At 39.2% G+C, this 27,191-nt stretch overlaps 2 protein-coding genes across 2 annotated transcripts in view; one reads left to right on the top strand and one right to left on the bottom strand.

Annotated features, from left to right (window-relative positions):
- Positions 1-3,192: 3,192 nt before the first annotated feature.
- LOC129249814 (polyamine-transporting ATPase 13A3) overlaps positions 3,193-27,191 on the top strand; it is a 226,877-nt gene continuing 202,878 nt past the window's right edge. Inside the window, exon 1 of the mRNA XM_054889464.1 lies at positions 3,193-3,287. The gene's annotated coding sequence lies outside the window, so the exon portion shown is untranslated. The remainder of the gene's footprint in view (positions 3,288-27,191) is intronic.
- Positions 9,147-11,069, bottom strand: LOC129250783 (uncharacterized). Its single transcript, XM_054890379.1, has one exon. The coding sequence runs from the start codon at positions 11,067-11,069 to the stop codon at positions 9,147-9,149; it is 1,923 nt and encodes a 640-aa protein (XP_054746354.1).

Raw genomic sequence — 27,191 nt, 5'->3', positions numbered from 1 at the left:
ACAAAGATGACAAACATCCGAACACTGCTTGGGAAATGCACGATTATTTTTGCTAGTAAAGTAGGTATAATTTAAGATATATTATATTATGGGGCATGTTTATGTTGAATTCTAATTTTCCCCGCATTTCTAGATGCTCAAGCTAATTCTAAGTTGATTATTTATGTACGAAGTATTTTTAATTAAATTTTTTTTTTATTCAAGTATAAGAATTTATAAATATATTTCAATAAAAAAACAACAAATTATTTATTATTTAAACAGTTTGCTTTTTTCATTCATATATTTAAGAAACTGTTGTCGAACGCTCTCTGCTTTACATGTAAGGGCGTGCTAGAATACATCCGAACCAGACGATGCTAAAGTATTAAATGTCAAAATGTCGCGGAAACATTTTTGCCCGTGTGGCCGCGAATGAGATATGAAAAGAGAATTTCCAGTGTCTCCCTTCCAGATGTCTCCTCGTGTAAATGGGCACCAAGGAAGGTAGAATACAAGGTTGCGCACTCCGAACTCGCTGTGTTGTCAGGCTACATGAATAAACAAACAAATGAAAACGACTTGTTTTCGAAAGCGAAATAGTAGGCGAAAGCAATAGAAACGAAGGCAACTCTGCTGTTTCCGTGGCGCCGCAATTTAATGGCGGATTCTTATAGAACTCGACAAAAGAAAACGAAATGACGAAGTAAAATTTTTTGATATCTCGCTTAGTTTTCAAGTAATTTAATGTTAAAGTTGTCTAATTTAGCGAAAAGTTGGTGTTGCCATACACCTGAAGTAAAAACGAAGTTCGTATGCAGAGATGTTCAGTAGAAGGTTCATTGTAAAACTGCAGTATTTTATGCTCTAATTTTAAGTTGAGAAATAATTTTGAAAATAAAACATACAACTCATTTAAACTTAAAAACAATGATATTAAGCGTATGTCAAAAAATAATAAAGTAATGAAAATTAACCTAATTAAAACAGTATTTTTGCGTAGAACTCCTTTTCGCGTGGGCGGCCTTCGGCGGCGCTTCAAACAAATAACCCTCATCAGTCCAACTCCGGCTACACAATCCACAGTATTTTCGGGTAGAACTTCTTTCCGCGTGGGCGGCCTTCGGCCGCGCTTGAAAAAAGTAACCCTCATCAGTCCAACTCCAGCTACACAATCCACAATATTTTTGCGTGGAACTCCTTTTCGTGTGGGAGGACTTCGGCTGCGATTCAAAAAAATAACCCCCATCAGTCCAACTCCGGCTACGCAATCCACAGTATTTTTGGGTAGAACTTCTTTTCGCGTGGGCGGCCTTCGGCCGCGCTTGAAAAAAATAACCCTCATCAGTCCAACTCCGGCTACACAATCCACAGTATTTTTGCGTGGAACTCCTTTTCGTGTGGGCGGCCTTCGGCCGCGCTTGAAAAAAATAACCCTCATAAGTCCAACTCCGGCTACGCAATCCACAGTAATTTTGGGTAGAACTTCTTTTCGCGCGGGCGGCCTTCGGCGGCGCTTCAAACAAATAACCCTCATCAGTCCAACTCCGGCTACGCAATCCACAGTATTTTTGGGTAAAACTTCTTTTCACGTGGGCGGCCTTCGTCCGCGCTCCAAAAAAATAACCCTCATCAGTCCAACTCCGGCTACGCAATCCACAGTATTTTTGCGTGGAACTTCTTTCCGTGTTAAAACCATTGAACCCAAGATTAAAACATCATATGCGTGTATGTAGTAAGGAGGCACAATAACCCCCATCTCCAACATTAACACTAAACTTAAATACTTAATTTTTGTTCATATTTTTCATTTGCAGGCATCCGGCAACACCATACTGCTGTCATTCCAATCTTCTTCTTATTCGCGTTTAAAATTGGAAAGTGACTGTATGGACAAATGCATTTGCATTTTATTTTAATAAAAATAATTCGAATATAAGGATAAAAATAAGTAAAAACACGCTTGTGAGTGTATATTTCGTGAATTTAAGTGAAGTGATAAAAAATATATAGTGTAATGTGGCAAATTATAGTGAAGTTCCAAAAGGCATTTTGGGACCTTTTTTATTCAATATCTCGAAAACTAAGCGAGCGGAGAATTTTACTCCATCATTTCGTTTTCTTTTGTCGAGTTCTATAAGAATCCGTCATCAGATTGCGGCGCCACGGAAACAGCAGAATCCCCCAAACTAACAAACACAATCATTTATACACATACGCACATACTTCCTGCCAATCCTTCATCCGCAAAGAAAAGCAAACACTTTATCTGAGCCTGACGTCGGTATTGTCAAAATCGCGAAAAATTAAGTAACTCTTATTTAAAGGCGCCGCCTAAGTTACTCAATCCGCCTTGTTGCCTTATTAGTGCCCATTTACACAGGCAAACATTAAGAAGGGGGAATTATTTTGTTCGGGGGTGCCAATTTAAACACGGAGACATCTGGAAGGGAGGCACTGGAAATTCTCCAGTGATGTTTCATTCGAGGTCACACGGGTAAAATTCTTTTCGGCAATATTTCACTTCTACTTCTTTAGCATCTTGTTGTTCGGATATATTCCACAACCCGCGAATATGCAAGTGGAGAATGTTTGTTAGCAGTTTCTTTCACTTTCATATGCCTATTAGATCTATATGCAACACTTACCCATTTCATCTTAAATCTGTTAACACGAATTATGCGTGTAATGCTCCTATTGCCCGCGCTCTAGGAGAATTCAATGAGATCTTGAATTCTATTCCGCTTGGCTTATCGATTTCATAAAATGTGCCATTTGCACAAGGAAATATAACACAAGGAATCTTAATTTTAGTTAATTATTTATATATGAAATACCTTAATTTACCTTTTTTCTACTCAAGTACAACAAATTTTGTATGTATATGTAAGTAAAATAAACAATCCAATCCAGTCTGTATTTATTGCAATGTTTAAGAAACTGTTGACGAACGTTCTTTGCTTTTCATGTTAGCGAGTTATAGAATATATTCGTATCAGAAGATGCTAAGGTAGTGAACGTCAAAATGTTGCGAAAAACAATTTTGCCCGAGTGACCGCGAACGAAATAGCGAAATAGAATTTCCAGTGTCTCCTTCTTCAGATGTCCCCGTGTGTAAATCGGCACTTACTTTGTTTACAATACTATTGTAATATATTACAAAATATATGTAGATTTTGTTGTTTCTCTAGCGAAGTCACATTCTAGAAATTCGTCTTTACCATTCACAATTTCAGTTTTGCGGGGTAACTGTGTGAGGGACGTACCAGTTTGTTAATTTAAAGTGAGATTCAATGCAGAAAAAAGTTGTGAGTAACGTGATAAATTAACATTAGTTTTTTTTTAATCTAATCTTTCCTGTCAAATAGGCGAATATTTCTGTTATCTCTATCGCTCTCATTTGCTGAAAATTATATATGTTGGACAAAGGTTTTTGTCTATAAGATGATTTAGTTCTTTGATGTGTGCGTTTGGCTGCGATTATGTTCACTTTCAGGTCATGTACGAAATATAAAAATAATGGTGAACTATGAAGGATTGCGTATTACATTGGCAGTAGCAATCACATGGATAGGATTTGGTTACAATCGCAAATATTTTTGTAGGCTGTTGTGCAATAAAGTAACTGATATTTATGCTGTTGTTATATGATTCTATGATTATTCTTTAGCTAAAGGCGATGAAGTGAGTGATGGTATACCAATGACAAATATGTAATTACGGTGCTATAATGAGGAAAAATAAATGATTTGTTTACTTGAGAACTGTTCCTTAGGTATACGCACAGAATTTTGTTTATGTACTGAGAAAATCGGCTGCCACAGGAACGAAGTCTTCAGGATTAAAGATTTAAAGAACTTATTTAGTAAAATCATTGTCATCTCGCTAATAGATAATAGATAACATACAATAACGAACTAGATAGAAGATGCAAAATTGCTGGAAATATTTAGTAAAATGTCTATTGCTTTGAAAAATGGTTAAAAGAAGCTGATAGAGGGGTGTATCCTTATCTTAAAACTGAAAAGCGCACCCGCCGGAATCTTATAGTTTTTAAGTAATTTAATGTTAAAGTTGTGTAATTTAGCGAAAAGTTGGTGTTGCCATAGACCTGAAATAAAAACGAAGTTCGTATGCAGAGATGTTCAGTGGAGCGTTGATTGTAAAATTGCAGTATTTTTTGCTGTAATTTAAAATTGAGAAATATTATTGTAAATTTTTTAGAATTTTTGCATAGAATTATTTTCGCATGGGCGGCCTTCGGCCTCGCTTCAAAAAATTAACCTTCATCAGTCCAACTCTGGCTACGCAATCCACAGTATTTTTGGGTAGAACTTCTTTTCGCGTGGGCGGCCTTCGGCCGCGCTTGAAAAAAGTAACGGCTAGAATTTAGTATAATGCCGATCGCTTTGGAAAAAACGGTAAAAAGGGGGTGATAGAGGGGTGTATCCCCATCTTAAAACTGAAAACAGAACCTGCCGGAGGCTTATAGTTTTTAAGTAATTTAATGTTAAAGTTCTATAATTTAGCGAAAAGTTGGTGTTGCCATACACCAGAAATGAAAACGAAGTTCGCACGCATGGATGTTCAGTGGAAGGTTCATTGTAAAACTGCAGTATTTTTTGCTGTAATTTGAAGTTGAGAAATAATTTTGAAAATAAAAACATACAACTCATTTAAACTTAAAAACAATGATATTAAGCGTATCACAAAAAATAATAAAGTAATTAAAATTAAATTAAATTAATTAACACAGTATTTTTGCGTGGAACTCTTTATCGCGTAGTTCATAAAAATAACCCTCATCAGTCCTACTCCGGCTACGCAATCCACAGTATTTTTGCGTAGAACTCCTTTTCGCGTGGGCGGCCTTCGTCCGCGCTTCAAAAAAATAACCCTCATCAGTCCAACTCCGGCTACGCAATCCACAGTATTTTTGCGTAGAACTCTTTTTCGCGTGGGCGGCCTTCGGCCGCACTTCAAAAAAATAACCCTCATCAGTCCAACTCCGGCTACGCAATCCACAGTATTTTTGCGTAGAACTCTTTTCCGTGTTAAAACCATTGAACCCAAAATTAAAACGTCATATGCGTGTATGTAGTAAGCAGGCACAATAACCCCCATTCCCATCATTAACTAAACTCAAGTACTTAGTTTTTGTTTTCATTTGCAGGCATCCGGCAACACCATACTGTTGTAATTCCAATCTTCTTCTTGTTCGCGCTTAAAATTGGAATGTGATTGCATAGGCAAATGAATTTGCATTTAATTTTAATAGATATAATTAGAATATTAGCATGATTTATAGTGAAATGTTAAAAAATATAGAGTGTAATGTGGCAAATTATACTGATGTTCCCAAGGGCATTTTGAATTTAAATAATTAAAAAATTATTATTTCCCGATTAATTTAAAGTTATAAAGAGTGTTCCTTAACACCTCACTAACATCTCCACCAAGTGAAAAATCTTAAGCGTTTTTAAGAGAAATTATTTTACGTGGGAAGGATGCGCGAACACAACAATTGCCTGTTAAATAAAATGCGAACGCGTTCGGTGGTAACTTTACAAGTGATTTGTTTATTTCAGAATTCAAGTTTTTATAATGTTTTAGCCTAACGGATTAAGTTCATATTTATGTAATTATAGTAAATATGTATTGCTCTGTTGCGTTTATGTAATATAGGTGTTTATACATATATAGTGCTATTTTTATGTACGAAAATTGAACAGTATTTTTAGAAAACAGTAAACTTAATTTGAAACGATACGAGAAATTATGGAATTTAACAAATTCTAATAATAATGATTAAAATTAAATTAAATATATAAAATTAAATTAAATATATAAAATTAAATTAAATATATAAAATTAAATTAGTAATTAAAATTCTAAGCCATTTGGCGTAACACCGGCCACCTTGAAAGGCTCATGGTCCTTCAACGTCTAATGGCAGTACGGCGAGCTTGTGAACGGGGTGTTTAATTACGCCCGCTTTGGTTGCCACGTCTGCTACGCGGACTTTGTCGTCTTGCCCTGTTACGGTTGCGGCGACGCGGCCGAGCACCCATTGCTGCGGTGGTGTGTTGTCTTCCTGAACCAGGACGAGGTCGTTCAGCTCGAGGTTGCGCTTCGGATGCAACCACTTGTTCCTCTGTTGAAGACCCAACAGGTAGTTCCTGGACCACAGTCGCCAAAACTGTTGCTTGAGACAACAGACAAGTTGCCATCTGTCGCAGCAACGCATTGGGTCCATCGATACTTGGGCTGGTGGCAGCGCTCGAAGGGGGCACCCAACTAGTAGGTGCGCTGGTGTTAGGGCCTCTCCATCGTTCGGGTCCTGACTCAGTGGTACCAGGGGTCGCGAGTTGAGTACGGCCTCGACCTCGACGAGCAGCGTCTGTAGTTCTTCGGCGGTGAGCAGCGCGTTGCTGATTGCGCGCACGAGAAGGTGTTTGGCGGACTGCACTGCCGCCTGCCATAACCCGCCGAAGTGCGGTGCCCTGGGTGGTATAAAGGCGAAGGTGAATCCTTCGTCCGTTGCGTACTTCTGTACTTCCGGTTGTTGGGCCTCGAAAGCATCCCTCAGCTCGCGAAGCTTGCGATCGGCGCCGACGAAGTTGGTGGCGTTGTCGCTGTATATTTTCCGCGGCATTCCTCGGCGTCCAATGAACCTTTTTAGGGCGAAAATAAAACAATTAGAAGACAAGTCTGTTACTAGTTCTAAATGTACTGCCTTTGAAGTGAAACAAACGAACACTGCGATATATGTTTTTACTGGGGGTCTACCACGTATTTTTAATGTAGTATATACGGGACCACAAAAATCTACTCCACATATTAGAAAGGGTCGTAGTGCACGAAGCCTATCGGCAGGCAAATTTCCCATTATTTGGGTTTGCAGCTTCGGCTTATAATGAAAGCAGTGTGTGCAGTTTCGAACGGTACGACTACAAGCTTCTCGAGCATTGACCAGCCAAATGCGGTCTCGGAGAAGCGCTACCAATGCCTTTGCTCCAGCATGGTGATTTCGAAAATGTAGGTACCGTAAGTATGTGGTAACGAAGTGCGAGTTCTTGCTTAAGAGCAGTGGGAACTTGGCATCATATCGGAGAGGCGCATTTAATAGGCGGCCTCCTACTCGGAGTAAATTAAACGACAGCGACAATTCCGAGTAGTTGTGCAAAAATGGATTAAGTTTTTGCAAACTTGAGGGTAGGGTGGTACCTTTGGTGAGTTTCATAATTTCTTCACCATATTCAACATGTTGAACCACCTGAATGACTTTGAGGAAACTTAATTTAATATCCTCAGCCGTCAGCATTTGTGTGAATGTCGCAGATGGGTTTCTAATGCGTTTTATCCATCTTAATATGTAAGCGACAATACGAAGCAGTTTTTGATGAGAAGATACTCTTTTGGTGAGTTCCATAATTGGATGCGATTCATTTGCTTGAACAACTAAAACTGTTGCGTTCCGTTTCTTCTCTAATGCTTCGTCTCCTGGAGAGAGCTGGAAGTGGGTGTTTGTTGGCCATAACGCAGGGTCTTCTAGGAGGAACTGTGGACCGCTAAACCAGATAGAATTATTCAATTCGTCCACGTTACAACCCCGAGACACTTGATCCGCGGGATTTTGCTTAGTTGGCACATGTCGCCAAGTAGCTTTATCCGTCAACTCTTGGATTTCGGACACTCTGTTTGCAACAAAGGTCTGTAGTACAGATGGATGTGTTTTGATCCAATGCAAAACAATTTCGGAGTCTGTCCAGAAGTTTATATTTTCAATTGGCCGACTCAACATTGGCGCTATTCGTGACCATAATTTGGCCAGCAAGTGGGCTGCCGAGAGCTCTAGACGCGGAAGAGATTTAGTCTTCAGCGGAGCCACTCTAGACTTTGCAGTAAGCAGCGTACATTTCGTTCCACCAGCCGAATGGCTACGTATGTATATACAGCAGCCATACGCTCGTATTGAGGCGTCGGCAAAGCCATGAATTTGGCAGCTTGCACTCGACTCGGTGTGTACAAACCGAGGAATGCTTATTGATGGTAGCTGCAGTAGATTGGCTTTGAAATTTTCCCAGCTGGTGTCGAGGTGCAATGGAATCGACTCATCCCAATCTAGTTTTTGCAGCCAAAGCTCTTGCAATAAGATTTTTGCTTTGGTAACTAGTGGGGCAAGTAAACCAAGAGGATCGAAAAGACGAGCCGAAACTGATAATATGTTTCGCTTAGTGGCTCGTAAACTGGTAAAGTTGTCATTTAAGACAAACCGAAACAAATCTTCCTTCGGCAACCAATGGATTCCAAGTGTTTTTGTGGAGTCTGTGTGATTGAAGTTTAAGGCCTTCTCAGAACTCTCACAATCGAAAAATGATGGGTGATTTGAAAACCACTTAGATAAATTGAATCCTGCCGAGTTTAATATTTTAACTACCTCACTTCTAATAAGATCTAGAGATTCGAAATTATCGGATCCTGTAAGCAGGTCGTCTACATAAAAATCTCTTTTTATTGCCTTTGAGCCGAGTGGATACATATGTGTATTGGCATCGCTGAGCATTTGTAAACACCGTGTAGCGAGAAATGGAGCAGGCGCAGTGCCGTATGTTACGGTGTTAAGTCGAAAGATTTGAAGTGGCTCAGATGGATGCCGTCTCCACACTACAAGCTGAAAGTTTTTGTCTTCTTCGTGCATGAGAATTTGGCGGTACATTTTAGTAATGTCCGCCGTAAATGCATATTTATGCAAGCGAAAACGAAGAAGTGTTGAATACAGCTCTTCTTGAATGGTCGGCCCAACCATCAAGATTTCATTCAACGCAATTTGAGAAGAGGTACGACTTGATGCGTCGAAAACAACACGTAATTTAGTCGTCGTACTTTCAGGCCGAAGAACGCATTGATGCGGAATGAAGTAGAGTGGCTCACTCGGGATCTTATTATTTGTTGGGCTCATGTGACCCAATTCGATGTATTCATTCATGAAGTCCAGATACATTTGACGAAGTTCTGGATCTTTCAAGGTCTTTCTCTCCAGGGCCTGAAACCGCCGAGACGCGGTTTCATAGGAATTACCGAGTAACTTACGGTCATCTTTGAAAGGCAGTCTTACTTGAAGCCTTCCTGAAGGCAAAACTTTAGTAGTTTTTACGAAAAATTTTTCACACTATTTGTTCAGGTGTGAATTTTGTCGAACTAGCCCCTGAAGGTATTTCTTCCATCGCCCAGAACCTTTGGACAATGGAATCTATATTTGCTAGATCTTGTTCAGTATGGCATAATGTGCTACTGACTGTGGGAGGAGGACGTTGGTTGGAGGCGTATTTGCCAGACACAACCCAGCCTAAAAGTGTCTTTTGCAATGTTGGGTGATTGGGGCTGGCCTTGATCTGGCCTACAGCTAAAAGCTCGAAAAATGTTTCAGCACCTAACAAAAGATCTACCTTTTGAGCCTTATAAAATTCTGGGTCCGCTAAGCTAATGTTTTTAGGAATTTTCCAGCCATTAATATTTACGTTACGATCTGGATGGCTGGCTGAAATGGATCGCATTATCCAAAACTGTGCCGAAAACTCATAATTATTGACCCGCGATTTTACAAACGTATTTAATTTCGTCCTTACTTTTTTGGTTGCATTTCCGATGCCGATAATATTTAAGGTCGTACTTTCGCGACGAATTCGTAATTTCTGCGCCAAATCCTCTGTCATGAAATTCACCTGAGATCCAGAATCCAGCAAGGCTCGTGCAGCAAGGTACTCTCCGGAGCTACCTTTTACGTTGACTACGGCTGTAGCCAACATAACCCGATCTGGCGTACTCGTCGTGTGCATGGCATGCGAGGTCGAAAGTTGTGGTGCAGTTGCAAAGGATACAGGGTACTGGTGCAGCAATGTGTGATGCGAACGGTTGCAAACACGACACCGATCCGCTTTGCACTTTGAAACTGAGTGCCCCTTGCGCAAACAATTTATGCATAAGGGGACTGATTTAGCAAACTCAAATCGCTGCTGAGCAGAGAGAGTTTTAAAAGTAGGACACGCGGGTATACTATGATCATTTGATTTACAGTGCGGACACACCGGCTGTTTTATATTTGAAGTCACTAAGGCAGCTTTCGTCCTTCCCGCATGAAGGTGGGGTTTCTGAATGCTGTGACTGCTTGACGGCTTGAGCCTCGACGTTGAGGCTTCATCGGCAGATAAATGTTGGTAGCGTTTATTTAATGCTGCCTCACACTTACGCCATAATGGCAGCTTATCATAATCCAACTGTTCCTCCCACTTTGACCGAGTAACGGTGTCAACTTTTGACATTACCAGATGAATTATGATAGCGTTTGTGATGTTTTTCTCGTCACCTAACGACAGCAACGAGTCGTAAACAGCCGACACTGTATCAATCATTGTGCGCAATGAAAGCGCAGATGGCTTTGGGATGGTTGGCAGTTCAAAAAGTTTGGAAATTGTGTCGAAAAATATTAAGCATTTATTGTCATAAACTTTTTTGAGACTAGCCAACGCCTTCGAATAATTTTCGTCCGACATTTGGAAGGCCTTTACCGTTCCCAAAGCTTCACCTGACAGACAGTTAACCAAGTGATTAAATTTCTCAATTTCTGGGATTGTAGGATCGTTGTGCACCAAACTCTCGAACAGACTCATAAAATTTTTAAATTCTGAATATTCCCCTTTAAATTTCGGTAGCGACATTTTCGGTAGTCGCGAGCTGTGAGGTGCAACAAATGATGTTTCGGCTATTGACGATTTATTTCTCGCCAGAATAGATTTTATAACGGACTTAGTTTCCACTATTAGGTCCTCTAACTCCCCACGGGCTATGTCTTCCTCGTCGATTTCTTCAATTTTCGACTGACACTTCATAAGCTTATCGCTATGAGAGTTCAAAATGTCCAGTCGACACTCCAATTCAATTGGATCTAACGACATTGTTTTATCGAGGAGACCCGTTTTTATGCGCACTATACTATTTTTCGCAACAGTTCGCTGGCGCTTTAGTGATTTCAATTCCATAATCTCCTTACTTGGAGAGAGACTTGGAACTGCTGTCTTTGGCTTGCTCATTTTGAGTTAAATTATTTAAACTTCCGAAAAATTTGCTCAATGTCCACAGAAACGAAAAAATATCTGTGAGAGTTTGTGGCTGAAAAAACGAAAACGAAAAGATGGCTGAATAGCCTGCACAAATCTCAATCAGAAAAACGAAAAATAGCTGTTGGACAAGGCTGTGGTCAGGCCACGAAAGGATGAGCAAGCAGTAGCACAACACTACGAAAATTGTTCAACAGATTTGCGAAAAATCGATTTTTGTTTAAATTATTTCCTTGTAAATAATCCGTATTTACGAAAAATTTATTTAACTTTATAATAATTTTAATTTAATTGAACTTATTGTTCGAAAAAAAAGGTATTCAATTTATTTAATTTTGTTTTTTAAATTTATTGACGATTTCGCATTTAAGGTCACACCCTTTATTATCAAATCCCAACGTACCCTTGTTTCACTTTCGCGGAGTTTTATATACGTATATTTGTTTAGATGATTGTATATATGGTACATGTACACATATGGGAGTGTGTACATATATATGTATGTATATGTATATGCAAGAAAGTGAAAGGGTGATGCAAAAAATTGAGAGTGTTTATCAACAACAACCACAACTTTCAATTTATTGCACTTGTTACCTGTATAGGCTTATTGGAAGCCTTGACTTTCCTTTTGCAAAGGATGCAGGTGCAGGTCATTCCTGGCGGCGACAGACCCAGCGGTAGGAATTGCAGCGACAGCGGGCGATGACGGCAGCAGCAGTGACCAGAGTAGCAGCGACGGTTACAGCGATGAGAGCAGCGGCGGGTAGCAGTAACTGATATTGACGATGGCGACGAACTGCAAATGAGCAGCGGTGAATTCCACTGTTTTTTTTTTTTTTTTATAAAATTGCCTTATGTTTGGCCGAGAACATTTATATATCATATAAGTACCGCACTGTTTTAGCTGTGCACTGTGTATTTTAGTTTATTCTTTTTTTTTTTTTTTACCTAAGCACAAATGATAATTTGGCACGCCTTTTCACCGCCACTATTTAATTATTTATTGTTTTATGTTAATGTGTTTCTTGCTTTTAATTTTATGTGTTGTATATTGGTTTAATATTATTATAATTTAAGAATTTTTTTTCACTGTGTCCCATTCCATAAACGGGACACTGTATTGCCGCTGATACCGCTTCTCTCCACAAATATACACTATGTATTGTACCTATGTACTTTTTATTGTTTTTAATTTAGTCACTGAACCTTTTTTAGTGAGGGTGGTTTTTATGTTTGTTTGTTTGTTTTTGTCACGTCGCGAAAACGGACTTGCAAAAATATAAACGCGCAGGCAATTGTTGTTACTAATTACAGCACTTATTGTTTTTATGTGTTTATTGTTTTGTGTATTTGGAAATAATTTCCGATTATGTTCACCAATTTATTATTATTTTTTTTTTTTTTTTTTCACAAGCGGATTAATATGTTTAATTTTATAATTATGTTTTCACGCACTTAGTCCCTGCTCGGGCGCCATGAAAAATCTCAAGCTTTTTTGAGATGATAAATTATTTTACGTGGGAAGGATGCGCGAACACAACAATTGCCTGTTAAATAAAATGCGAACGCGTTCGGTGGTAACTTTACAAGTGATTTGTTTATTTCAGAATTCAAGTTTTTATAATGTTTTAGCCTAACGGATTAAGTTCATATTTATGTAATTATAGTAAATATGTATTGCTCTGTTGCGTTTATGTAATATAGGTGTTTATACATATATAGTGCTATTTTTATGTACGAAAATTGAACAGTATTTTTAGAAAACAGTAAACTTAATTTGAAACGTTACGAGAAATTATGGAATTTAACAAATTCTAATAATAATGATTAAAATTAAATTAAATATATAAAATTAAATCAGTAATTAAAATTCTAAGCCATTTGGCGTAACACCAAGTTTCATTAAAAAAAACATTATAGTTTGCCAGAAATTCCAAGATCGGCATTGTTCTAAATTCCAGCCAAAGTAACCCTCATCAGTCCAACTCCGGCTACGCAATCCACAGTATTTTTGCGTGGAACTCCTTTTCGCGTGAGCGGTCTTCGGCGGCGCTTCACAAAAATAACCCTCATCAGTCCAACTCCGGCTACGCAATCCACAGTATTTTTGCGTGGAACTCCTTTTCGCGTGGGCGGCCTTAGGCCGCGCTTGAAAAAAGTAACCCTCATCAGTCCAACTCCAGCTACGCAATCCAAAGTATTTTTGCGTGGAACTCCTTTCCGTGTTAAAACCATAAAACCCAAGATTGGAGCGTCATATGCGTGTGTGTAAAAGGAGGCACAATAACCCCCATCCCCATCATTAACACTAAACTGAAGTACTTCATTAACACACTTTTATTAGGTCGGGTTGTATGTATGTATGTATGTATGTAACGGAATCTTTGAGCTTATTTTTGTTTTCATTTGCAGGCATCCGGCACACCATACTGTTGTCATTCCAATCTTCTTATTCGCGTTTAAAATTGTTAATTGATTGTATGGACAAATGCATTTGCATTTAATTTTAATGAAAATAATTCGAATATAAGTGTATATTTAGTGAAGTGTAAAAAAATATATAGTGTAATGTGCCAAATTATATATTAGTGAAGTTCCCGAGGGCATTTTGAAGGCAAATAATTACAAAATTATTATTTCCCGAATAATTTGGAGTTATAAAGAGTGTTCCTTAAAACCTCACTAACATCTCCACCAAGTTTCATTAATAAAGACATTATAGTTTGCCAAAAATTGCCCAATAGACATTATTGCGTATCCCAACCAAAATTGCTTTTAAGGAACCACAACCAGGCAACGGTGTAGGTATGTATACGTTCAAAAAAACGGGGATTCAATTGTTTCCGTGGCGCCGCAATCTGATGACGGATTCTTATAGAACTCGACAAAAGAAAACGAAATGATGGAGTAAAATTCTCCCCTCGCTTAGTTTTCGAGATATTGAATAAAAAAGGTCTCAAAATGCCTTTTGGAACTTCACTATAATATGCCACATTACACTATATATTTTTTAACACTTCACTTAAATTCACGAAATATACACTCACACGCGTGTTTTTTACTTATTTTTATCCTTATATTCGAATTATTTTTATTAAAATAAAATGCAAATGCATTTGTCCATACAGTCACTTTCCAATTTTAAACGCGAATAAGAAGAAGATTGGAATGACAGCAGTATGGTGTTGCCGGATGCCTGCAAATGAAACAAAAATATGAACAAAAATTAAGTATTTAAGTTTAGTGTTAATGTTCGAGATGGGGGTTATTGTGCCTCCTTACTACATACACGCATATGATGTTTTAATTTTGGGTTCAATGGTTTTAACACGGAAAGAAGTTCTACGCAAAAATACTGTGGATTGCGTAGCCGGAGTTGGACTGATGAGGGTTATTTTTTTGAAGCGCCGCCGAAGGCCGCCCGCGCGAAAAGAAGTTCTACCCAAAATTACTGTGGATTGCGTAGCCGGAGTTGGACTTATGAGGGTTATTTGCTTGAAGCGCGGCCGAAGTCCTCCCACACGAAAAGGAGTTCCACGCAAAAATACTGTGGATTGTGTAGCCGGAGTTGGACTGATGAGGGTTACTTTTTTCAAGCGCGGCCGAAGGCCGCCCACGCGGAAAGAAGTTCTACCCGAAAATACTGTGGATTGTGTAGCCGGAGTTGGACTGATGAGGGTTATTTTTTTGAATCGCAGCCGAAGGCCGCCCACGCGAAAAGGAGTTCTACGCAAAAATACTGTTTTAATTAATTTAATTTTCATTACTTTATTATTTTTTGAGATACGCTTAATATCATTGTTTTTAAGTTTGAATGAGTTGTATGTTTTATTTTCAAAATTATTTCTCAACTTAAAATTAGAGCATAAAATACTGTAGTTTTACAATGAACCTTCTACTGAACATCTCTGCATACGAACTTCGGTTTTCTTTCTGGTGTATGGCAACACCAACTTTTCGCTAAATTAGACAACTTTAACATTAAATTACTTGAAAACTAAGCGAGATATCAAAAAATTTTACTTCGTCATTTCGTTTTCTTTTGTCGAGTTCTATAAGAATCCGCCATTAAATTGCGGCGCCACGGAAACAGCAGTATTGCCAAAAAAACTTAGCACTAGTAGCAGAGAATGTTAATGCAATGAGAAGGTGCAAATGTTACTGTAAGCTTTTTTTAGTACAATTGAGATCTGAAAGATTTGTAATAAGGTCATTTAGCACACCGAGTTTATAGACACCTCACTGACTTTTGCCCACACAAAAATTAGAAATACCACACATCTTTCACCTTAACACACAACACATTTCTCACCTCGACATTAAACCAATTAAATTTGTACTATTTTCGTATTTTTGAAATAATAAGCGAATACGTAAAATTTATTACATAATTTTTTTTTTTCAATTACATTAAAAAAAAAAACGAATTTAAAAAAAAAAATTAATAAAAAAAGGTTTGCACTGGGAATTGAAATCGAGTCTAACATGTGGCGAGGAAAAATAGGCGGTGCATTTATTTCTTCGACTGCTTATTTTTTTACCATTTTGTTACTTTTGAAATGATAAGCGGATACATAAAATTTATTAAAAATTTTTTACGATTACATTAAAAAAAAACACATTTAAAAAAAAAAATAATTGGCGCCGAGAATTGATTCCGAGTCACATGGGGAGGATAAATACGCAGTGCGTTTATTTCTGCGCCTGCGTTGTGAACCAAGGTTTTGGGCATGCACGCGACGCGAATTAATTTTAATAAAGTTCTGAAAGTAATTCATGAAGTTTTTCATTACATACATTCATAAATGAACGTATACTCTATATGTACATAAATGATGGTATATGACAATATACATACATAATATGTATGTACATGTCAATAGGAGGTATTTGCATTAAGAAAAAAAAACGGTTTAAGATAAATCAACACTTATTTTATATTGTATGTCAATTTATAGTTTATGTATTCGACAGCATTTACATACATATGTAGCTATGTACATTTGTATATGAAAAACAATAATGCACAAGCGCAAGAACATCATCTTCCTTTCATACATATGTACATATGCATGTATGCCCAAATAACCTTGACTTATGTATGTACACAAGTCACAGCACATCACATTCTTACAAGACAAATACACATACGCACTAGCGAGTTTCTTCCTAACAAGTGCAAAAACAATTCTGCTCTATGTATGTATTATGTCCTAGCATATATACATACATACATATATACCTACTTGCCTTCTAAACTTCCTACAAAATAATTGTATTCATATGTTACTACATCCATGCACGTTCATACATTCATGCATATGTATATGCGCGAGCACAGCGTTCCCTTCTTGCTTCCGTGTACTTTTGTCTTTCACCAGTCGATATTCCTAATATTGTACTTACAAAAACACGATATGTACTTTGATAGACGCAAAAGCAACAGCAAGCACAACGCCATGGCCGCTTTGCCACCGCACATTCTAAAATGTTCTAGAACACAACAAAAACACATACCTCACATGCGCATGTCGCCCAAAGCTAAAATCTAAGCCTAGCGACTACAAAAACAAAATACATTCGTAGACGCAGTTGCAGCGGCCATGATTCTATCAGCGACGGCGCTGACAATTTAGAACAAAAACAAAAAGTTCATTCATAAGTTAGAGCTCATATTTCAATTTCATTCATAAAACGAGCCGCCCATATGCCAATTTTCGCGACCATTCGAAAATAGTCAATATTGGAATATTTCGCGTGGAATTATTTGCCAATATTTGATAAATCTTAAATTTTTGTCATGTCGAGTGGCCGCGGCTCCGTATGTACAGTAGCGTGCAATAGTGAGCACATGTTGGGCGATTTAACTTTAAAGTCTCTGAAAAAATCTAAATGCACAACTTAATGAAACAAAACTTTCAGCATTTATTCGTTGCTTAATTCTTAAAATAACGGCTTAAAACAAAACAAAAAATACAAATGTAGGAATGAGAAGGAGGCAATAATATAAAAAAGTACATATTTACTCAGTTTTGCACGTTTTATATATGTAAACCGAAAGGAGCTGTAACATTTAGTACAGTTGTAATTATATACCGTTATAGTTTTTGTTTCATGTTACTGTGTTTTACTTTTGTTATTAGTAGTAGAAAGGTGTACGAAGTTAGACAATCGCTTTCTGATTAATATTAATATCAATTATGAAGAAAATAAGTGTGGAGCTCGAAAACAGCGTCGTGGTTTTGACTAATAGTGGAAATTCCTCAAGAAAAATTGCTGAAATATTAAATATTAGCCAACGCACAGTTATTAATATACAGAAACGAAGAAATGTAGCGCATGCACCGAATGTTGGAGGTCGACCACAACATCTTTCGGGCTCAGACGCACGCCTTATGGTACAAGAAGTACGCAAAAACAGTTTTGTGACACCAAAGAAGGCTGCAGCAATGTTAAATAAGAACGTCAGCGAGTGGACCGCGCGTAGAGCATTCCATAGAATCGGGTATAAATCAGCTGTAAATAAGAAAAAGCCGGCGTTATCGCTCAAAACTATTAAGGCCCGTCGAGCATTTGCTCGAAAATACAGAAATTGGAATGTTGAAGACTGGAAACGGGTAATTTGGTCGCATGAAGTAAAAATTAATCGTTTTCAGTCCGACGGAATAAGCTATTGGTGGCGCCGACCTACAGAAAGGATCCAAAGGCATCACGTGAAGCCAACTGTTAAACATGGCGGTGGTAATTTTATGGTGTGGGGTTGCTTCACTTGGTGGCACATCGGGCCACTCCTTAATATTAATGGTATTATGAAAAAAGAAGATTACTTACATATATTGCAGACTAATTTGCCAGAATTTGTTGATAAGAGCGCTTACCCAGAAGAGGAAGTTATCTTCCAACAAGACGGCGATCCCAAACATACCGCCAAAATTGTTAAAGAATGGCTGTCGCAACAAATTTTTGAGGTAATAGATTGGCCTGCACAAAGCCCGGATCTAAATCCAATTTAAAATTTGTGGGCAATAACCAAACAGCGGCTGGGAAAATATCGCAGGGCTCCTGAGAACATGACAGAGCTATGGGACCGGGTAGAGCAGGAGTGGAACCAAATTCCGCGCACATTTATCGAGAATCTTGTCGAAAGCATGCCCAAACGCATTAAAAGTCTAACAAAAATTAAAGGCCTATGGATTAACTATTAAAATTTATTAGTTTTTAGCCATGAGTGCCAGACGTGCAAAACTGAGTAAATACGTACTTTTTTATATTATGGCATCCTTCTCATTCCTACATTTGTATTTTTTGTTTTGTTTTAAGCCGTTATTTTAAGAATTAAGCAACGAATACATGCTGAAAGTTTTATTTCATTAAGTTGTGCATTTAGATTTTTTCAGAGACTTTAAAGTTAAATCGCCCAACATGTGCTCACTATTGCACGCTACTGTATGTATGCACCCTTATATGTATGTAAATATGTCTTCTAACTGTGCGACAGTCGCGAGTTAATGCGACTTCCAGCGAATCACACATTGCTGTCCGCAAAGCCGCATATATGTACTTATGATCAGAAAGTACCGGGAATGTTTAAATTAAACAAAACAGAGTTAAGTAAGGCAAATTTATATTATCTCCTTCAAAATATGACCCGTCTGAAGCAACACACATGTGCCAACGTTTAACCCACTCCTCCAAACACCCCCGACGGGCCGATTTGTATTCTCTTTGAGCGCGTTATCATCATGCAAAATCTGAGAATTGTTTGCTCACATTTCCGGCGGTTTGCAACACACAGCATCTCTCTAAGGTTTCAAAACGGATAAATAATATTCTCTATTGACTGTCTGGCCCGATGGAAGGTACTCATGGACTATGCCTTGGCAATCGAAGAAAACAGTAAACATCACCTTCCCGGTTCTTTTTGCTCATAGGGTATACATATCCCATCTTTTCACTGACGGACAAGAAGACGGTCGCAGTTGTTGTTTTTTGTATGCATACATTTTGCGTTCGTTGAAGGTTTGCATATATTTATATACATATGCGTGTATGCGCGTTTGGCTTTCTGGATGCATCCATGGATATTAGAATATTTTCTCATCAATATGTGTATGTAAGTAGTTCAGATTTGACTGAAGAGATTAAATATAGGAATGCATATTCATATGATTGACTTTATGGCTGTTTTACATATAAATCAATTCAAATGAATAATGTTATATAGAAAATAAATTTCTAAATAAATTTCTAAATAACTGGTATTAGAAAAACCTGAATACACTATTTTAAATCAATTTCAATTAAACCAAATATAAAAAATGAAATAAAAATATCGAACAAAAAACTGCGCACAGGATTTGAACCTGAGTCAAATATGAGACGATGTACTGCATATACGACACGTCTTTCACGATTGCGCTAATCTACAATTATTAATGATCTTTTCTAAATCACTCATTTATTCGATTCGCAGTTTTATATGCACATATTCTGCGTTAGTTGAAAGTTTGTATGCGTAATTATATGAATATGCATGTGTGTATGCGCGTTTGGCTTTCTGGACGGATATTAGAATGATATTTTCTCATCAATATAATTTGGATTTGATGAAATAGATTATAGATATATGTACATATTTTCTGTTTTGATTGATTTATATAAAAGTCAGGTCATATCCAGTATGAACTATTTTATACCGAAAAGAAATTTCCATTTATAAAATACAAAAAAAAACAGTATTTTAAAGAAATTTTAATTAAAATAAACTCAAAAATTTTACCAAACTTTCCTGGTTTGAATTGTAAAAAAAAATGTGCAAGAAAAAAAATATGACTTCAGGACTTGAACCTGAATTATATACGTGCCAAAAAACAAAACGAATAATTCCGCCGACTTTAGCTTCTGCACCACAAACTAAATACCGCGCGGCCTTCTTAATCGCAAATTTATTCGCTTCGATTTCCTTAGTACTGTGCCGAAAAATCTTATGAACTTCCTCAGTAGTTTGGTAAACGCAGAAAATATCTGAATTCTTGTCCTAGCGTGGTAAGTAAATATAGAAACCCTCCACTCGCGTCACTCGCGTGGTAAATATCTGCAATTCCCCACTCGTGAAGATAGTTGAATTTGAAATGACCTTATTATGAATCTATAAATTAGAACTCGAAAAAAGCTCATTTAACATTTGCTCCTTCTCATTGCAGTAACATTCTCTGCTAGTAGGATATATAAGGAATTAGACTGTTCAAAAGTCTGGTTTATTTTGAAAAATATGACTTAAAATCAAGCATGTGGCTAATGAGGGCTAGAGGGTGACATGCTAACTTTAAATAACAACAGGTTTGATACAGAAAATAAAACTTGCTCAGTGTGTAATTTTGGCGAGTTTGAAAACATAGCACATTTCCTGGCGCGTTGCCTAATATTAGGAGGAAAGTTTTGTTCGGAAAATTTACCTTAAATGATTCGGAACTGATTGAGATTCTCAATGGGAAACATGATCATCGGGATACACTTTTGCTGTTTATTAAATATGCCTCTAAAAACAGAGATTACTTCATAAAATAGTTAAACTGGTTTTAAAAACCAAAAACCGGATAATTGTTTTGCACAAAAATTAAATCGACAGTCGGCTCATGCCATTGTCATTAAATTATTGAAATTTATATATTTCTTAATACCAGAATAAGTTATTATCAAAATTTTGTATATTTTACTCTGATCTGCCATAAATACTATACTATTACTAATGCATGTTGTATAACACGTAAGATGTGAGGAAAATGTAGAACATGATATGATAGGAATAAAACATCTCTGTTGTATCCAAGATTTTATTTTTCTAACAGAATGAAATATGTATCGAAAGCTGAAGTGATAGTCTTTCCAGGTATGTTCCCACGAGAGTCGGTTCTACGTAACCTGAACGAAATGTTACATCAGCAGCATTCCTCAAACATTTACGGAAAACGTTTGTGATGCTACAGAAACAACAACACCCGCATGGCTTGGAGCCAGTTAGCATAAGGGTTGTTTGCTCGATATCTCTCACTCACATCGCCAATATTTTTCTCTATTTTTCCCCCATAGCGGTGGTCGCCTAACCTGGGTGTGCTTTTGTGTGATTGCGAAGTTATGTCACTGTGAAAAGGAAACATCAATTGCGTATAAGACTATAATGATAACGGTTTTGATATAAAAATGAGCACCTTACAGATCTTTGCCATGTTAGTTCTAATTATATGTGTCACAATACCTGGAAAACTGCTTTCAGTAATTAGAATAAATATGAAAAATAGAAATAGATTGACCACAGGACTACAAACCCGAAATCATTTTACTCGATTTGTTTTCTCCGTCCGAAAGTTATTAACTAAAACCAGTTTTATGTTGTTGTAGCAGCATAAACATTCACCATATATACATACGGGGAATGCTGCTGGACGAAAAAACCAGTTTTATATTGTTGCTCGTTGCAATCACCAAATACACTAAAATTAATAAACTTAGGGGTCAGACTTTCCAACAAACACTCGGTAAATATTATCATTAGGTAGGTAGGTAGGGTGGTTGTCATAAGACACACTTAGACCTTTCGCAGGTCCATTGTGATACCACTGGAGCTTATCCTTACTCTACGTGTTCCTTTTCAAACCATCCGGTAGCTTTAATAAACGAGCAGAGCTTCGTTAGTTTTAGATGGGCTATGTCCGCTACATCGGTTAGAAATGCTGTATCAAGAGTGCGCAGCCTTCTCATAGCTAGGCTTTCACACTCACATAAAAGGTGTCTGACTGTTTCCTCTTCTTCTGTATTAAGACAGCTTCTACAGAAATCGAAGTACGGGAGTCCTAACCTTCTAGCGTGGCTACCTATTAAACAATGACCAGTTAATACACCTATCATTTGTCTTATAGATTCTCTGTTGAATCTTAGCAAGATCTTCGATCGACCGCTGTTCCAGTTCGGCCATGTCTGTCTGCTTAGTTCGCATGTTGTGAGGTTTTGCCAGATTGTATTTACCTTTTTGATGGTTCCCCTGTCTATAAGTAATTTACAAGTGGCTATGGGCATGGGTATCAGCGCCTTATCCGGTTCGAGATCGAGCGTTGTACCGGTTCGTGCAAGTTCATCCGCCTTACTGTTTCCTGCAATGTTCCTGTGGCCTGATACCCAGATAAGGTTCCCCTTGTAGCACTTAGATACGTCGTCTAGTAGTTTAAAACATTCTAGAACTGTTTTTGACGAGAGCGTTTTTGATTCAAGCGCTTTTATTGCTGCTTGACTGTCCGAGTAAATGAAGATTTCATTTGTGGATAATACTCTCGTTTTTATTTCTTTAAGTCTTACGGGGGACTTATTACGGCAGTGACTATCGCCTGAAATACACTGCAATGATCAGGAAAGCGAAATGATTGGCATACTTCGAGTTTGTCGGAGTGGACCCCTCCACCTACTTTGTTGTCCAGTTTTGAGCCATCTGTGTAGATGTTTAAGTCATTTATCTTAACAATGAGCCCGTTATCCCATTCCTCTTTGGAAGGAAATACTGTGACAAAGGATTTATTAAAATTGATGTCCTTGGTCTTACAGAAATCCGTTGTGCTGGGAATGCAGGGGAATTGTTCTAAAATTGAGGAGTGTCCTCTTTGGTTCGTTCTGAGTAGGCCGATTTCTCTTAGTCTGAGAGTTGCTTTGGCAGCTGTTTGCTTACCGTATTGCTCTATTGGTAAAATGTTAAGCATAATATTTAGTGCATCTGTGGGTGTGGTTCTGAGGGCCCCGCAGATGCAAAGACTGGCCATTCTTTGTACGTGTGCCATGGTTCTTTTAATGCACAATTTATCTAAAGCTGGCCACCATACTAATATGCCGTATGTTTGGATTGGTCTGACAATTGCCGTGTAATGCCAGTATACTATAGATGGGGAGAGACCCCAACTTAGTCCTATCAGCTGTTTACAAGAGTATAGTGCTATTGTCGCCTTTTTTACTCTATCTTCGACATTTGCCTTCCAAGTTAGCTTTCGGTCTAGTATTAGACCTAAGTAGCGGAGTCGGAGCAGCTATATTTGGAATTTTGTGTTTCCTGGTAAATAGGATGAGTTCAGTTTTATTGGGGTTGATGCTTAGCCTATTTGCTTTTGACCAGTTTTCAACCATGTTTAGTAAATCTTGCATGACTTCTCTAAGTGTATTGGGAACTTTCCCTCTTACTACCATTGCAACATCGTCCGCATATGCTACGACGTGTTGTCCTCTCTCCACTAGGCTCTTTAGCAAGGAGTTCGGTGCCAGCACCCATAGGAGAGGGGACAGCACACCGCCTTGAGGTGTTCCTCTGCTAACTTTTTTCTTGATCTATGAGGCCCCTAGGGTTGCGATCACAAATCTGCTCAAGAGCATGTTTTTGATGAACTCAACCAGAGCGCCAGAGATCCCGAAATCCGTCAGTGCCTTTATTATGGTATCCGATAGGATGTTGTTGAACGCGCCCTCGATATCTAGAAAGGCTACCAGTGTGAATTCTTTATTATACATTGACTTCTCGATTTCTGTAACAAGTGAGTTAAGTGCTGTTTCAGTAGATTTCCCTTTACAATACGCATGTTGTGAGATACTGAGCTTATTAGGGCCCTAATATGCTCTTCTAAAATTCCCCTTCTAAATGGCCTGAAATCCTTAGGTGTTGTGTGTGAACTTTTTCCCGCTTTAGTCATAAAGACCACTTTTACCTCTTTCCATACTGATGGGACACTTTTAAGTTTCAGAGCAGCCTTAAATATGGCCGTCAACTACTCCATGATGTAGTTGAGTGAATGTTGTATTTGGGCCGGGAATAATCCATCTGGGCCCGGTGATTTAAATGATTTGAACGTTTTCACTGCCCAGGTTATACTAGTTTCAGTGATTATTTCTGCAATGTCAGAGTTTGGTCTTTCTGTTCTATTGTTGATTAATACGTTAGATGATTCGTTGCTGGGAAAGTGTGTGCCCACTAGCAACTTCAGAGTTTCGTCACTCGAAGTAGTCCAACTCCTGTCCGGTTTTTGGAGGTATCCGGTGGAATAGTGTTTTTTTGAAAGGATTTTACGCAGTCTGGAAGCCTCTGTGGTTCCTTCGATTTCTCCACAGAACGTTCTCCAACCAGACCTTTTCGCTTTCCTAACTTCTTTTTTGTAAATTTTTAGCTTACTGTAATAGCAGTCCCAGTCTTTATTCTCTCGTGTCGCTTTCGCTCTATTAAACTGTCTTCTGCTGTCGTTTCTTAATGTGGTCAGGTCTTCTGACCACCAGGGCGGCTTTTTCTTCCCCTCATACTTAATTATAGGATAATCCTTAGGTCTTTTTCAAGTTCCTGCTGGCAGGCGGGGCCCGTGAGCTGTTTTATTTCTATATAGCGATGATCGGAGTAAAAGTGTTCATTCAGAACCCTCCACTGCGTCATCTTTCCGTAGAGGGTGGGACATGCCAGCGTAATATAAAGAACTTTTTGTCTATTGCGCGTAATAAATGTGGGTTCGTTGCCTTTGTTACACACTAAAAGCTTACTACATATAATATAATTAAATAGAGACTCACCACGTTCGTTTGTATCCGAGCTCCCCCATACGGTATGGTAGGCATTGGCGTCACCTCCTAGGACTAGTTCGCGGTTGTGTGTTTTGCAGTCTTCCACAAGGCTTCTTATTAGCGGCGACGGCAGTGGACCTGTGTCGTCTCCGGCAAAATACAACGAGGTTAGCCAGATGTTGCTTCCGCTCACTTCCCAGCTAACCGTCGTAGTATCTGCGTTACTGAAATTTTGAATCATAAATATGTTAGGAGTTAAAGTTAAAGTTACTGATCGCCATTCACTTGGGAGTGGCCAGGACGATTCTTCTACATATGGTTCAAGCATCTCACAACGGCCGGGATTAGCCCACGTATCCTCTGGGTAGCTTCCGAACACCCGTTCGGGAGTGAGCTAACGTGAGTAGGCGAAGCATTCCAGGATAGCTGGATAGCCACTTAAAAATCCCCCCCAATGAAAAGAATTGCAAAGCCTCGGATGAGAACTGCCTTTACTGATGACGACCCCTGCAAACGAAATAAGGAATATGATTTGAGGGCATGCACCTGGAATGTCCGGTCCCTTAATGGGGACGGTGCCTCTGCCCGGCTGGTTGATGTCCTCGTGAGAGTAAAGGCTGACATCACTGCCATCCAAGAGATGCGATGGACGGGGCAAGGTAAGAAAACCATAGGACCTTGCGACGTCTACTACAGCTGCCATGTAAAGGAGCGCAAATTCGGTGTCGGATTTGTTGTGGGAGAGAGACTTCGTCGCCAAGTACTGTCGTTCACTCCGGTGGACGAGCGTCTCCCAATCCGCATCAAAGCCAGATTTTTCAACATATCGCTAATTTGCGCCCACGCCCCGACGGAAGAGAAGGACGATGCGACCAAAGATTCCTTCTATGAGCGCCTGGAAGGTTCCTATGAGCGCTGCCCCCGCCACGACATAAAAATCGTGCTTGGCGACTTCAACGTCAGGGTGGGCAAGGAGGGAATTTTTGGTCCCACAGTCGGAAAATTCAGCCTGCACAACGAAACATCCGGTAACGGACAGAGGCTGATCGACTTCGCCGGGGCCCGAAACATGGTAGTCTGCAGCACTAGATCCCAGCATAAAAAGATACACCAAGCTACCTGGCTGTCTCCTGATCGAAAAACGCGAAACCAGCTCGATCATGTTGTGATAGATGGAAGATACGCTTCTAATGTATTAGATGTACGCACGATCCGAGCACCCAACATCGACTCGCTTCATTACCTTGTTGCAGCCAAGCTGCGCACCCGCCTCTGTGCAGCAAAAAACGTACATCTACCTATGCAAAGAATGTTCGACATCGAAAAGCTGCAATCACAACAGGCATCCAGAAGATTCGCCACTCGACTCTCACTCCTGCTCTCGGAGAGCACTGCCCAACAAACCGGCATGCGCGAGCAATGGAGCAACATTTCTCGTTCCCTATGTACCGTCGCCGAAGAAGAAATCGGATTCCGGCGAGCCCGAAAAAACAATTGGTACGACGAGGAATGTCATGCTGCCGCTGAAAGAAAGGATCCCGCCTATAGAGCCACGCTGCGATCGCTACATGTGGGATCGCTACAGAGAGCTGAAAAAGGAAGAGAGACGTATTATCCGACAGAAGAAACGAGAGGCCGAAATACGTGAGTGCGAGGAGCTTGAGATGCTGGCCAATAGGAACAACGCCCGAAAATTTTACCAGAAAGTTCGGCGGCTTACAGAAGGTTTTAAGACCGGGGCGCTGTCCTGTAAGAACAAAGACGGCGATCTGGTGACTGACGTACAGAGCAATCTTAAATTATGGAGGGAACACTTCTCGAGCCTGTTAAACAGTGACAGGTGCGCATGTCATAGAGAATGTGAAGATCGCGATACCCCAATCGTTGACGACGGAATGGTCGTTTCGTTACCCGACCATGACGAGGTGAGAATAGCAATATCACGGCTAAAGAACAACAAAGCCGCGGGCGCCGACGGACTGCCGGATGAGCTATTCAAACATGGCGGCGAGGAGCTGGTAAGGTGCATGCATCAGCTCCTATGCAGAATATGGTCGGATGAAAGCATGCCTGCCGATTGGAATTTAAGTGTGCTCTGCCCCATCCATAGGAAGGGCGATCCTGCAATCTGTGCCAATTACCGCGGGATTAGTCTTCTAAATATCGCCTATAAGGTTCTAGCGAGCGTATTGTGTGAAAGGCTGAAGCCCACCGTCAACCAACTGATTGGACCTTATCAGTGTGGTTCAGACCTGGAAAGTCTACCATCGACCAAATATTCACAATACGCCAAATCTTGGAAAAGACCCACGAAAGGAGAATCGACACACACCATCTTTTCGTCCACTTCAAAGCTGCATTCGACAGTACGGAAAGGAGCTACCTGTATGCCGCTATGTCTGAATTTGGTATCCCCGCAAAACTAATACGGCTATGTAAGATGACGTTGCTCAACACCAGCAGCGCCGTCAGAATTGGGAAGGACCTCTCCGAGCCGTTTGATACCAAACGAGGTTTCAG

The sequence above is a fragment of the Anastrepha obliqua genome, chromosome 6 (assembly GCF_027943255.1).
Source record: "Anastrepha obliqua isolate idAnaObli1 chromosome 6, idAnaObli1_1.0, whole genome shotgun sequence".
Lineage (NCBI taxonomy): Eukaryota > Metazoa > Arthropoda > Insecta > Diptera > Tephritidae > Anastrepha > Anastrepha obliqua.
The sequence above is the reverse complement of the archived record's forward strand: the minus strand, read 5'-3'. Positions and strand labels throughout refer to the sequence as shown.